At 42.9% G+C, this 15,264-nt stretch overlaps 1 protein-coding gene across 3 annotated transcripts in view; it reads left to right on the forward strand.

Annotated features, from left to right (window-relative positions):
- C1H4orf47 (chromosome 1 C4orf47 homolog) overlaps nucleotides 1-15,264 on the forward strand; it is a 69,319-nt gene that overhangs the window by 46,151 nt on the left and 7,904 nt on the right. For 2 of the 3 annotated variants that reach the window (XM_044297719.1, XM_044297727.1), the window contains 4 exons: nucleotides 414-551; nucleotides 631-706; nucleotides 4,519-4,698; nucleotides 7,307-7,479. In XM_044297719.1, the coding sequence (XP_044153654.1) occupies nucleotides 414-551; nucleotides 631-706; nucleotides 4,519-4,698; nucleotides 7,307-7,479 (567 nt within the window). Of the gene's footprint in view, nucleotides 1-413; nucleotides 552-630; nucleotides 707-4,518; nucleotides 4,699-7,306; nucleotides 7,480-15,264 lie in introns of those variants that run through there. The other variant, XM_044297737.1, reaches the window with a different exon arrangement.

Raw genomic sequence — 15,264 nt, forward strand, 5'->3', positions numbered from 1 at the left:
CTCCATATCTTAATCAGAGAGGACTGGAGGAGGAAGACAGAAAACGGCATCTATTGATGGCCACCACAGAGGGCGGCTTTTGGAGAAATATATTGTGCTGCACGGTGGTACTTGGTTCTGCTGGGACAGTATTTTGCGCTATGTTATTGTTGACCCCGCCTACTGGTTTTGCCCCACCTTCTGTAAATTTCTACCCACCTACAAGTTGGGGGCCAGTTTTAGCTTTTTTCCCAGGGTCACTTTTAGTTCCCAGTCCACCCCTGGGCTTACGTACCGCACATTGAAGATCACTTCACTCTACACTAGTACCCCTGCTTTTCTCCCCAGTTCAGTAATAGTAAGATTGCTAAAATAGATACATGCCAGGTATTAATACTACTTATAGTTCTGGTTTTTATTGTTCGATATTTTAGATCTGGAGCTGGCAGCTTTTATGGGACACTGAGTGGTCCAGTTCCAGCCCTCAGTGCAGAAGTGAAACCAAGAAAAGCTTATACTGCACCAGGCAAAAATCTCTACACAAACCCTCCTAAGCAAGGCACAGGATTTGGGTAATGTATTGCAGTCTTTTTTTACATCACTTGTCTCACAGTGTGCATGCTCATGACCGAATCGCTTTCTTCTTTACAGATACCCAAACCTCACCATTGGCAAAAGCTATACGTATTCCTCCGACAATTATGACATATCCAAAGAGCTCATGAGGGTAAAATCACGTAGGGCTAGCAGTTGTCCACTCTGTCAATTTTTTTTGTTTTTACTCTCTTCATTTGACTCTTTTCCTATTGGCAGAATACAATGTCTTAACCAAAGGCTGTATTACACTGCCTGATATTTTGGCAGTGCGAGCACCGATGCATGGTTACACAGGCCAATGCAAACTGAATGTGGGAGGAATGAGGAAGTTGTTCCTCCCTCCTTCAGTTCTAATGATTATTGGTAGCACATCCCTAATTACACAGGAAGATGTGCTACCAATAAATCTTTCATCCTAATAAAAAATGGCCATACATTATACAGGCCACCTATCAAGAACGAGCGTTCCTATGAATGCTTGTCACTGATAAGTGGCCTAAAAATTGTGCAGTCTATCTAAGGCTGGGTTCACATCTGCGTTGTGAACTCTGGCACTGTAATCCGGTCACTGTATCTGGTGTACATGCCAGGTTTCAGCTGGACAAAAAATACTACAGGCAACATTTTTTGTCCGGCTGAAAGCTGGCATATATGCCAGAAAGTGGCAGGATTACGAGGGGATACCATTGCAGTGAATGGGGATCCAGAGGTGCACGGTGGTATCTGGTGGTAACCACATATGGGGAACTCTGCTGGAACAAACTGCCAGAGCTTACAGCGCAGATGTGAACCCAGCCTAATAGGGCCTTAATGTTGATACTGGTTAGTAAAAAAGATGAACAAACGTGCATACAAAGGATGATCAGTGGGGGCAACTTTTAGCAGATAGCAATGATTTTTATCTTTTCCTTACATTTTTTATCAATCTATTTTTAAGAAAAAAAATGTCTTTTCATTCCAGCCGCAATTATTATTAGATCATAGCAAATGTAATCACAAAGCACAATAAAAATCAAAAATATTGCAGTTTTCATATCGTCCACCAGATGTCAGAAAAGCAAAGCTTGCTGTTTTCAGTCTGATGGTTATCAGTAGGGATGAGCGAATTTCCTATTTTTAAATTCGTTTTCGCTTCGTGTTGTGGTATTTACTGAATGGCGTTATGGATTCCGTTACCACGGACCATAACGCAATTCCATGATGGAATGCATAACGGAATGCCTTTAGAGTCATTCTGTTATTGATTCCGTCATGATAGAAGTCTATTGTCACGGCTGAGGATGGGGAAAGCCCTCAGCCGTGCGATGCCAGAAGATGTTAACGGCTGCTCGGCCAGGACGAGAGAATTAGGGAGCAGGTCACCTCCTAACACATCCCTAATCCGTCCCTAACTCCTAGCTGCATGGGCCGACCTTGAAGGTGCTCAGGAACCTCGGATCCCTACTCACCCTCCGACCGGTCCCTGAACTAGGAGTGAAGGGCAAGACGACCTGTTCCTTCTGGACACGGAGGAACAGGAGTCTCACTGGCCAAGCTGCAGGAAAAAGGGGAACAGAAACAGGCCTATGGATATGGCAGGTGCTGCACTAGTTCCAGCCACCTGCCACAGCCTTGCTGACTGGATCCATGTGCAGGCAAGCTGAAGTCCACAATAATACAAATAGAACTCAGCACACACACATCCACACACAGGAACCCAGATCCATAGCTGCACAGAATAATAAAGGAAAACATAAACTGAACATCACACAAACTTAAACTTATATAACACAGGAGGCTACTCCAGCTTAGCCAAGGCTGAAGAACCCCTCAGACTGGAGATCAACACAGAGGCTTTATAGGCCCAAGTAGTCACACCCACACAGACACACCCAGTGTTCACACACACAGAAGGGAATTAACCCTTCCAACACCAGGACGTGTAGTGAGACCACATAAAGGAAAATACACACAAATACTCACTGCAGCTGTTACCGATGACAACGACATGTGTGGCAAACGTGTCCTGGGACCCGGCCAAAAGGCCGAGACACTGCCACCACATGTACATCAAACCAAACGTTGCCACGGGCAGCTACAGTGAAGGGAAAATGTCAGAGTGCACACCAAACATAAAACAGAGTGCACACCAGACATACAGAGTGCATACATACACACACACAACCCAGGTGTAACTGCATGCACTTGACAGTAAGCTACCTAGCACCAGCTCCGGCTGCTATACTGCCAAGTACAATCACATGTTGCCAGCGGCAACCACAAGTGAGGCAACAAACTAGTGGCCCTCATCTGTGGCTGAACGGCAACAGCATGTGGACACAGGAGTCACGACCATGACCATGGCAGTGACATCTATGGCCTGCATAACAGATCCTTGCATAACGGAAACCGGACGGGAGTCCTCTCCTGCATAACGGAAACGGGACGGATCCGTTATGCAGCCCATAGACTTCTATTATGACGGAATGAATGACGGAATGCCTCTAAAGGCATTCCGTTATGCATTCCATCATGGAATTGCGTTATGGTCCGTGGTAACGGAATCCATAACGCCATTCAATAAATACCACAACACGAAGCGAAAAACGAATTTCAAAATATGAAATTCGCTCATCCCTAGTTATCAGCCTGGTTATTTCATTATCATTAGTAAGTGGAGGTTACATTGACAGAATGATGTTTCCCACCTAATTTCCTCTCCCACCTTTTTTTCATTCTTCTATGTTTCCCTTCTAACCCTTTATTCTTTGATGTTTTATGTAATTATTTTTGAAACTTGAAATCTAATAAAAATAGGTTAGAATGTCAGTTTTTGTCACTGTACGCTGCTGACAATACACAGTGTCACATATTCACCCACAAGAGGCGTCAAAAGACAACACAGGGTTTGCTTTACTGCTTTGTGCAGCTGTCACTTGCCAGACTGCAGAGGTGGTCTCACCTTTATAGTAAACTGTAATACATATATCATTCTATTTGTATGTCCAACAGATAATCCCAGCAGACGTTCTTGCTTCCAATATGTTATATTCTTTATTTCATCTTCAAAACACATCCTGTAATTTTGTTATTTTTTTAAAATGAAATAAAGAATATAACATATTGGAAGCAATAACGTCTGCTGGGATTATCTGTTGGACTTTGGTATGGGGATTGTCCCTTCCCGTGCAGCGTGAATAAGGATTGTGAGCTGTTGAATCTTTTTTCACTTCTATTTGTATGAGCATCCACTTCTAATGTAGGCCCCCGCCAGCATACATATTAGATACATACATATTGGTTGAACCCTCCAATTTCAGTAGGACCTGCTGAACATCTAAACTTTACAGTGGTGTCTCGATTCTCTTCTGATGGCAGATGCTGGGGGGAAGAACTGTCAGGCATTTCAACAAGCCCGATCCTGTGTTCTCACATGAGAAGATAAGCTGCCACCAGATATGTTATCACTTATTCCCCTCTCCCTATTGAGAAAACATGCACACTTAAGGAATAGCGGTCAGCTGGAAACTTGTTTATCCGACAACTATCTTCGATATATCTCCTGCACTCACACAAAAAAAAACATCCAGAGACCTTGCTCTTTGGCCCGTGTTTGGTTGGAGCCCCTTTATACAGTATTGGGAGCACATGTGCCTCCCAGCATCCCTTTACTTGTAGTATAGCAGTATGCCACTAAAGGTGGCCATAGACGTGATATATGTATCTGCAGATCCAGCATAGTGAAGTAGCATCTCCTGTGAATCTTCTGAGTATGACCACCACGAACATCAAATTACCAGCAGATCTCACCATATGTACCTGGATCTGCAAATACATATACCATATCTATTGGCAGCCGGCTACTAAACACAGCCGTCTTATTAATGTATGTGTATGTGCGTCTAGTAATGTACCGCCATGTCATATACACTGATTATACAATTTTGCGTTTTTCGATGATAGAAAGAAATGGACAGTCACAAATCAAAACTTAAAAGTGGCGCTTTTAGACTAAACCTTTATCCGAAGGAATATTTTGACATAAATCCCTACCGGTCGGACAAGTCTTTACCACCACTGAAGAGTAAGACTGAGAAAAAAGTTAATGTGAAGCCATTTAAACCAAGCTCACCTGCTAAGGCGGTAGGTAGAAATGTGTGACAGATCACCTTGCTATAGTATAAGCAAATAGTGTAAATTTTTTCAAAACTTGATATGATAAAGCTGTATCGTTTGAAAGATACTTTTTAAATGAAGACCTCCAGTAGGAACACTACTTTTCATCATAGCGCTCACATCCCTGCAGCCCATTATCATGTATGCTTCATATCAGATGCTATCTGAATTTGAGATTTCATCCTGATTTCTGTTTTATGTAAGCAACATATCTAGCAGGCTCCCACATCAGAGGGTTAAAGGGAGTCTTTCACCTATACTGACTGTTTTTGAACACTAACACCATTCTCAGCATTATAGTACCCATATGTGAATGCTACTTACTGTTTAGCTTTCCGTCACTTATTTCCTTCAAAAAACACTTTAATCCAATATTCAAATTAGGTCTGAAGGTGCCCAGGCCCCTCTTCGCTATTCATATGAAACACCTCCCCTTTAAACACTCAGGCCCTAGGTTCTTCTTATTACCGCCTCCCTTCAGTGTGAAATGCCACGCCTGCGCCGTTCATCCGAATCGCTGAGCACAGCATTACCCATTATGGGCATCGGCATCTGAGCTTTTATTGCACATGCGCTGGCCCCAACATCCCGATCTAGCCAGCGGAAGTAGCCGCCAGCTAGATCGGGATGTTGGGGCCGGTGCATGCGTAATAAACGCTCGGATGCCGATGCCCATAATGGGTAATGCTGTGCGCAGGCGCGGCGATTCGGATGAGCAGGCACGGCATTTCACACTGAAGGGAGGCGGTAATAAGAAGAACCTAGGGCCGGCCTGAGTGTTTAAAGGGGAGGGGTTTTATATGAATAGTGAAGAGGGGCCTGGGCACCGGCCGCTTGAACGCCGCCCCTGGGCACCTTCAGACCTAATTAGAATATTGGATTAAAGTGTTTTTTGAAGGAAATAAGCGACGGACAGCTAAACAGTAAGTAGCATTCACATATGGGTACTATAATGCTGAGAATGGTATTAGTGTTCAAAAACGGTCAGTATAGGTGAAAGACTCCCGTTAAGGCTACTTTCACACTAGCGTTTACATTTTCCGGTATTGAGATCCGGCAGGGGATCTCAATATCGGAGAAAAATGCTTCAGTTTTGTCCCCATTCATTGTCATGGGAGACAAAACGGAACTGAACAGAACGGAATGCTCCAAAATGCATTCCGTTTGGTTGCGTTTCCATACCAGAGAGCAAACCGCAACAAGATGCAGTTTTCTTTCCGTCATGGGATGTGGAGCAAAATGGATCAGTTTTCTCAGTTACAATAGAAAACGGATCCTTTCCCCATTGACTTTCAATGGTATTCATTACGGATCCGTCTTGGCTATGTTAAAGATAACACAACCGGATCTGTTTATACCGGAAGCAGACGGTTGTATTATCAGTAACGGAAGAGTTTTTGATGATCCCTGCCGGATCAGGCAAAACGCAAGTCTGAAAGTAGCCTTACTTGTTAACCCCACAGTGTAACTTAGTTAACTTAAAAGTGTGACAACTGACAAGCTTTGCACATTGTTAAACTAAGCCAGTGTGATAAGCGTGTGTGTTGTTTTAACATCTGCTACATCTGTACCAATCCCATGATTCCTCAGCACAGCATCTCATAAGCTGGAGGCATCAGTACCATCTCTATCTGCTGGCTGTATCTGAGAGGACAGTTTGATAATTATCTTTCCATCAACAGCTCTGAACCCGGACATACCCCCATTTTCACCCAGGCAGCCCTCGATATGAGCATTGGGGCATTTCATACGCCGATGCTCTCGCTTGCTCTTCACTGTATCGCGCAGGGCAAGGGCTGTTTGTTTATATTTGTTACACTGCTAGGCAGAGGTTTCCGCCTAGCAGTGTTCACAGTGACATCACCGGTACTGATGGGTGGGCTTTAGCGCTGCTCCAGCCACTTTACAGGTTAGGACAGCGCTAAAGCTTGCCCATTAGTGCCGGTGACGTCACTGGGCTGACTGCTGGGTGGAAGCCTCCTCCTAGCTTTACCCATGGAGAGCCTGGTAAATCACTGAATCTCAAAAAAAAAAGCCTTTGCCCTGTGCAATTCATCCTCAATAACTGGGTTAGGAGTTTGTGTGTCCCCTTGACAAAAAAAAAATTGATATGAAACTGACACATGGAATTCCTGAATGGAACACATGGGAATGTTTTGTGCCGAGTTCTCTTTAATGGAAACTTCACTCACTCACCAATGCTGTAAAGTGTTATTGTCATTTCAAAAAATGTTTAACAGGTCATAGTTACACAGCAAAGTTTTTATTGGTGGGGGTCTGGATGCCGAGATACCTACTGATAAACTCTGCCTCCTATTTATACTTTACCAAGCACAGCACATTAACTTGCATGGTGGGAGAATTGGTACTGCAGCTGAAATGCCATGTGTGCGCCATGGCCTCTTCAAATAGTTGGTCGATGGGGGTCCTGGAAAATGGCTTTGTCTGTATTAGTTATCTGCTGTAGCTTTATATTTGTGGACAATTATGTGTTGCTATGTACTAGGATAAATACACAGTTTGCCACAAGTTGTCCAGTAATATTAAATTATTTTCTTGCAATTGCTGTGGTCAGCCAGGTGGCATGAAGGCAGGAACATTTGACCCATATCCATCTCACTCCAATGATTCTTATGGAAAAAGACCTACAAAGAGTGCAAGTGTTGTCAGAGGAGGGAAGACTTTCCAGCCTCCAGCGGGGCCCAAATCATATCCAATAAAAAGCATATTGGAATCACATGTTATAAAGTAAGTGCCATGGATATACTAATGAATTGGATTTCCTTGTTTTGTTTTTTTGTTGTTGCTTTTTTTAATTCCCTTCCTACACAGTACCATAAATATATGACATGGCAAGTAGCATGTTCCTGCACCATGCCATACATTTATGGCATAGCGATGGCATCAGCAGCTGGTGTCAGCTGTAACATACATCTGACACCCTGCAGAAACAGCCCAGATTGAAGCTAGCACTGTTCCCAGCCATTTAACCCCCAATATGCCACAGTCTATAGATAATTGGTTTACAGAGGGAGGGGGCTCCCTCTCTACCCCATTAGGCCCTATGCAACGTTATTGCAGGGTTCCAATGGTTGATATGGCAGGTGTCAGTGTAAAACAAAAAAAACAATATCAATTTGAATCAACACGGTTGCACTGAATTGCAGAATTATCATAGATTTCCCCCCACAAGGTGAACTCCATAAAAAATAAAAAGTACTGACAGAATTGCTAGACAAAATTGACAGAATTTGGCCACCTCGCCTCCCAAAAAACTGAATAAAAAGTGATCAAAATGACATTTGTACCCCAAAATAGTACCAATGGAAATGACAACTCATCATTAATAGAGCACCTTCAACAGCAAAAATAAAAATAAAAAAGTTATAGCTACCATAATATGGCGACACAAATTAAAAAGAGATTTTATGGTTGATAAGTAATAAAACATAGAAAACTATATAAATTTGGTATTGTCCCAATCATATCAATCAGCAGGTACAGTTGTTACCGTATTTTTTGCCCTATAAGACGCACCTAGGTTTTAGAGAAGGTAAATAGGAAAAAATATATTTCATCAGACCTCATCTCCGAGCCCCAATGTTAATCACACCTCAGCTCAGAGTCCCACTCAGACCCCAATGTTAATTAGACCTCAGCACAGACCCCCAATCAGGCCTCAGATCACACCCCCAATGTTAATCAGACCTCACATCAAACCCCCAATGTTAATTAGACCCCAGCTCAGACCACCAGTCAGACCTCAGATCAGACCCCCAATGTTAATGAGACCTCAGATCATACAAAAAAAAAAAAGAAATCAACTCTCAACTCACCTTTCCTATTCCAGCTACTGCTCCTGAGATCCTGCACTCTTCCTGCTGACCTGTGCTGTGACCTGACATCGCAAAACGTGAGGTCACAGAGTGCGCCTACATTCTCACGCTGTGTGCAGGTCACAGCACACGATGTTGCCAGCAGAAGACCAGTGAGCAATGAGTAGAGCCAGTACAAGGAGTGCTGTATTCACCATTCCCCAGTCTTACCGTACTAATGGGCGCTTCCATAATGGAAGGACTCATTAGTATTCACCCTATAAGACCAGTGGTTATTGCAGAGACCAAGCATGGAATCTGCCTTTGATGCATCAGGAAGCTAACTTCTTTAGTGAATACCTCAGACTGCAGAAAGCCCAGTGGGTGAGTGCAGAGACCGAGCCCGGAATCTAATCATAACATGATGGCCACCATGTAGTTAACTTGTGGCAGAGTCATCACCTCCAGCTGTATCCCATATTCATTGCCAGGACACAGTGAGACCCCCACTATAGTACAGTGATCTGCAGAGGCGCAGCGCCAACTGATGGCTGAAAATGAAGCTGAAAAGGATGCACAATGCCATCAGATGGAAGCTGAAATGGAGGCACAGCACCATCAGATGGAATCTGAAATGGAGGCACAGCGCCATCAAATGGAAGCTGAAATGGAGGCACAGCGCCATCAAATGGAAGCTGAATTGAAAAGTCTGGAAAGGCAAAAAGAAGTTAAGATCATTGAAGCCAGACTCAGAGTACACGAAGAGGATATGAATCAGAGTAGTCATAGCTTCAAATCTGTACTAAGTGAAGAAGCAGACTCCTACTTTACTACATACTCCCAGGAGAATGGAAGGAAATCTTCAGCACTTAGTGAAGAAATAATTTATTATCCTTCCATCCCTGCTTACAGTGGCGTACCGTCAATATAGACAGACCATACACTGGCTATGGGGCCTGTGAGGTTAGGGGGCCCGGCCAGGCTGCATGGCTCCGCCCCCTTTCTGACCTGAATACACGCTGCATTAGTAACAGTAGAGAGATAAATACCGGCAATGGAGCGTTTGGGTCGGCAGCCGAGTGTCAATGAGGGGCCCATTGCCACCCCAAACGCTCCAGTGCCATTACATATTTACATTTTCATTTGCCATTATGCGCAGTGCTAGTGCTGCGCTGACAACAGCAGGCTGGGCCCCGAGTGGAAGGAGGGAGAGTGAGCAGCCGCTTCCTCCAATCAGGTAGCAGCTCACTGCCTGATGTGCCTGCTCCTCTGTGATGTCTTTGGTGGAAGTTTGCTCCCACAGCTAGCAGCTCGGTAAAGTACCAGCCCTGTATTTACTTTTATCAGCAGTGATGACCCACATGCTTACCTCTGTGTCTTCCTGCCCTTCTCTTTGCTTGTTAACCCCTTCACTATTCCTAGGCTGTGTGAGAGTGCAGAAGGAAATAGCAGCAGAAGCGCTCTGCATGATAGAGGTGAGAGGAGCTGACAGGAAGACGGGCTGTTTGCTGCAGCAGGGTGACTGTACTTAGAGCTGTTAGGGTCAGAGTCAGACAGGCGCCTCAGCTCTGCTCACTGTAGTGCATATATATTCTTTCATATGGGACCTGAGGCATGTGCTGGATGCTCCATCCAGATAGACTACCCCTGAGTGAAGGATGGGACATGACTAAAATTGCTTAATAACAAAGGGAGAAGTTGAGCTGTGAGACAGAGATCTAATGCTGCGGACCTGCAGAAGATCTGTTCCAGGGGTCAAATTGACCAATGTGGACAGTTCTGCTGCAGTAATTAACCCTATAGGCTCTCCTCTGATTTACACCTATCATAAAATAAATACAACTTAAAGGGTAAGGCCGAGTTCATATCCCATTTTTTCCATGCGTTTCATGTATAAATACAGTGGCATCCTTCTTCATAGAGTTTGAAAGAAAAATGAATATGTTAACGTATACGTTTTTTCTACTAGACTCTGCAGGATAGAAAGCCTAACCTTTTATTTAGCCCCTAATGTACCCCGCACCCTTACTAATCAGCTTTAATAATTGTACTTTTTATTGGGGGGACCCAATTCTGAGTTTTGCTATGGGGCCCCATGATTTCTATGTATGCCCCTGCCTGCTCAGAAAGACAAAGAGAGGGGTAGTCCAGTGTTAGGAAAAAGGTGTGTGGATTTACCCTCTATCTCTACCAGAAAAGAAGAAGAAAGAGACTCACCTAATTCAGAACTAAGTGAGAAAATAGAACCAGACTTTTTTATTTCTAGATGCCACGGCAATGCTCAGGAGAATGTTACAACCATTGTCCCAGCAAGACCACAGAAAACAGTCCTAGCTAGACTTCCCATTCTGGAACCTACTGTGGAACTCAAGTTTTGAAATGATCATTGAGCATCATTGCTTCAGTCCAGTCGACAAGTTATTCTACCTTCAGAGATATATTGGTGGGGAAGCAAAGAAAGTTTTTGAAGGTAACTTCTATAGTACAAAGAGCTTTTAGAGAGAAATTGAATAACTGGCCTAAAATAGGTCCTAAAGAACACTTCAGACTCCAAGAGTATGGTGACTTCCTGTAAGCATGCTGCAATGCCATCCCATATGTTCAAGGACTGGAAATACTGAACGACTATCTAGAAAACCAGATGATGCTAACTAAGCTACCTGAAGAAGTGGCTTCAATATGGAATCGCTATGTGACTGAACAGTTAGATCTAGGCAAGAATTTCCCAAGTTTTAAAGAGTTCTCTGAGTTCGTCAATAAGGAAGCACAGATAGCATGTAATCCAGTAACAGCATCTTATGTCTTAAAATCCTTAGAAGAAAGGCCTGTGAGAGAGATAAGACGCGCAAGAGCAACTAGCTTTGCAACCAACACAGCAGCTAAAGGTCCAGAAACCTACGAGAGCAAGTCTAAAGTCACTACTGTGATCAGTAGAGAGACAGAAGCGACAAATCTTCAGACTACCTTCAAATGTATGTTCTGTGGAGAGAACCACTCCATACACAAGTACCAACAATTGAAGGAGAAGCCCCCAGATGAAAAGAAAAGTTTTGTACTGGATAACCAACTGTGTTTCGGATGCCTAAGAAAAGGCCATGTTACTAAGGAGTGAAAGAAAAAGGCCAGATGCAGCGTTTGCAAAGGACGCCATCCTACACCACTACATGAAGAACGTCCAAAGAAAGATAAATCATCAATACCTATTACTGAGGAAGGAAAGAAAGTATCAGTATTCTCTTGCAGAGTGAGGGAAGGAGAAAGTAATGGCACATCAATGGTTGTACCAGTGTGAATTTCAAATCCTAAAAAGGAGGAACAAGAAGATATACGCCTATACGCTACTGGATGCCCAGAGTGACCTCACCTTCATTGATCAAGAAATCTGCAAGAAATTACAAGTGGCTACAGAACCAGTGAAGCTCAAACTCACCACAATGACGGGGAGAGACACATTAGTGAACAGTCAAAGGACTGAGAGTTAGAGGACTTCATTCAAACTTCACATTAGATCTACCTCCAGCTTATACAAAAGACAATATACCTCTAGATCAAGATCACATACCTACCTGTGAAACAGCTAATAAATGGGATCACCTGTCATATCTTATGAAATGTCCCCACTAAAGGAGTTTGGTGTTGGACTGTTGATAGGCTACGATTGTCCCGAAGCCTTGGTACCATGAAAGGTAATCACAGGAGGAAAGGGTGAACCCTACGCTGTTCAAACTGATCTAGGATGGGGTGTTGTTGGAGGAAAACAGAACATCGCAAACTCAAGACAGGTGACAGGATTGTGTTCATCGAATATCTGCCCAAGAGTTACCAACTGTAAGTCCAGCAAAATAATCAAGATCCTTGAATCCGACTTTGCAGATATAAGTTCTAAATAAAAGAGTGTATCCCAAGAAGACATAAAGTTCGTACACACTCTAGAAGAAAGCAGCAGAATCAACAAGGTCATCTTGAAATGCCCTTACCCTTTAGAGAACGACCTTGTCTGCCAAATAACAGAAATCTTGCCCTAGCAAGATTGAAATGTTTGAAGAAAAGAATGGGAAGAGATCCCAAACTCAAGAATGATTATTTTAAATTCATGGAAGGCATCCTCGAAGAAGGACATGCAGAGAAAGTTAATAACCAACCTAAAGAAGAAGTGTGGTACATCCCACATCAAGGTGTTTACCACTCAAAGAAACCAGATAAGATTAGAGTAGTATTTGATTGCTCAGCAAAGTACGATGGTGTTGTATTGAATGATCATCGACTAAAAGGACCAGATCTTACAAACACTCTGCCTGGAGTACTCTGTAGATTCAGAAAGTATCCTGTAGCGGTCATATGTGACATTGAAAAGATGCGTGACGATTTCATGTGAAGAATGAAGATAGAGACTTCCTGAGGTTCCTATGGTGGGATGACGGAGATGCAGAATACAGAATGAAAGTACACTTGTTTGGAGCAGCATCGTCTCCAGGTTGCGCCAATTATGGTATGAAGGACCTGACCAATCAGAATGAAAAGGATTGCCCATCAGCAGCAAATTTTCTGAAGAAAAACTTTTATGTAGATGATGATCTCAAAAGTCTAGAGTAAACAGAATCTACAATCAAATCTACAAAGTGAAAGAAAGCCAAGAGTTATGCGCAAGAGGAAACATGTGCCTTCATTAATTAATCTCTAACAAGAGAGAGGTACTGGAATCCATCATTGACTCTGATCGTGCATCATCAATGAAGAATGTAGATCTCAATTCTGATCATCTTCCAGTCCAGAGCTTCTTGGATTGGGATGGAATGTAGAGAATGACAAGTTCTTCTTTGAAGTATCTATTGAAGAGAAAATTGTAACTAGACGTACCATTCTTTCCGCAGTGGCTTCTATATTTGATCCATTGGGATTTTTGGCCCCAGTAATCATCAGAGCAAAAGAAATACTACAAGAATTATGCAGACAGAAGTTAGGATGGGATGAACCCATACCTGAAAATTTGAGGCCAATGAGGGAGAGACAAATAGTAGACTCAAAAAAGACATAAAAGGAAAACGTCTCACTACTCCACTCAAGTTGGAACGTCCTATACAGAAGTTAGTTGTTCTACTTGGGAGTGATAAAAGACACTTGGAAGTTGAGAACCTGATGGAAAATTCCTCAAATTCATGTTCAAGTCCTACCAGTAAGAACACAGAATTATAGGTAATTTTGGTGGGAGTATAGCTGGCCAGGCAAGACCTGCCCTAGGTTGCTAATATAGCTTATAAGTGTATACAGCTAGACCTGCCAATAACCTTAATACAGTTCCTATGTTTATGTGTTAAAGACAAAAGCAGAGTTATTTACAGTGACTTCATGTTTGGATGTCATATAACTGTTATATATTGTGTTCACAGAAGATTTTTAGATTTAAGATTAATTAAATGGATGTGAGGTAAGCTCAATGACACAGCAGAAATAACAGAAAGCATAGAGTTAAACTGTTGTTGCTGAGCAGGAGTTTTGACTAATCACAGCCAGCCTCACACACAGCCTGTATGGGAAATTCCCCTACCAGGAGCTGCTAGAATTATTACACCAGAGGAGAAAAGCTGAACAGACATTCACTCCACTAAGAGCTGTGTTTTATGGGAGAAGAGAGGCCAAAATATAATGTTATATAAGTTATATAATGTTCCTACTGTTTATATAGTGATTAGAACTGTATACTGAACCAGTTATATGTGTGTTTACTTACAGTTCCACCAATTGCAAACTACAAAGTTCTCAGTCCAAATTCAAATTCCATATTTAAATCCAAATTGCATACAACCATACAAGATCAAACTCAACCAATCTGCAAATAGTTACTGCTAACTGCATACTGCAAATTGCGACCAAATTCAGCAAGTGAACTATTAGTTAGACCTCAGATATACCTCTCAGAGAGATCATAAAGTGCTTAAATAACTTAAAGTGAGAGTACAGATACTCAAGAGAGAATTATATCCACCATTTTATGTTAAATGACAAGATTGAACAGTTGAACCACCATCTTATGCATACCGCCATTTTGTGATACTTTATTCAACACGTGTTTTGTACATGGACTATCTGCTACGGAGGCGGCAGTGTTATAAGAACAAAAGTTGAAGTTAATAAAGAAGTTATTGCAAGCATTTGGTGTGATTTTTAAACCTATTGTTTTCATAGAACGGCGCTAGAGAAATTACAGAGTAATAGACAGTCTGTTTGGACAAAGTCAGAGATATCAAAATTCTTCTAATGCCACAGCGCAAAAGGCACTTCATAGTGCTGTGCCTGCCACATTGATGCCTATGAATCCTCATGATGGCGTCCAATCTTCTTTCTGAAGTTGTGTGCATCCAACATAGAGTCATACCTTCACAAATTCATCATTGTGATGTCATCCAGTGACATCCCAGCTGTAGGCCTAGTTCTAGAGCATTCTATTCAAATGTGGAGAGATCACAATACTCTGCCAAGATGAAGGCTGTAACAATGGCAGCTGGCAGCCGCCAGCGTGCAGCGCATCCTGCTATGTACCTCAGTTGAACTGCATACAAGGCTCCTCTTCTCCGCTGCAGGCTCCGGACTCACTTTCCTGCGCGGGCGGTGACAGCTTCAGTTGCACCTTGTAGGAGCCGCACACGTCCGGTTTCTTTAAGGGTTCGTGCACGCCCCTGATTCCGCCTTCTCTCCATTCCCGGCCAGGCACCACCTTTAT

Source organism: Bufo gargarizans, chromosome 1, assembly GCF_014858855.1.
Source record: "Bufo gargarizans isolate SCDJY-AF-19 chromosome 1, ASM1485885v1, whole genome shotgun sequence".
Taxonomy (NCBI): Eukaryota; Metazoa; Chordata; class Amphibia; order Anura; family Bufonidae; genus Bufo; species Bufo gargarizans.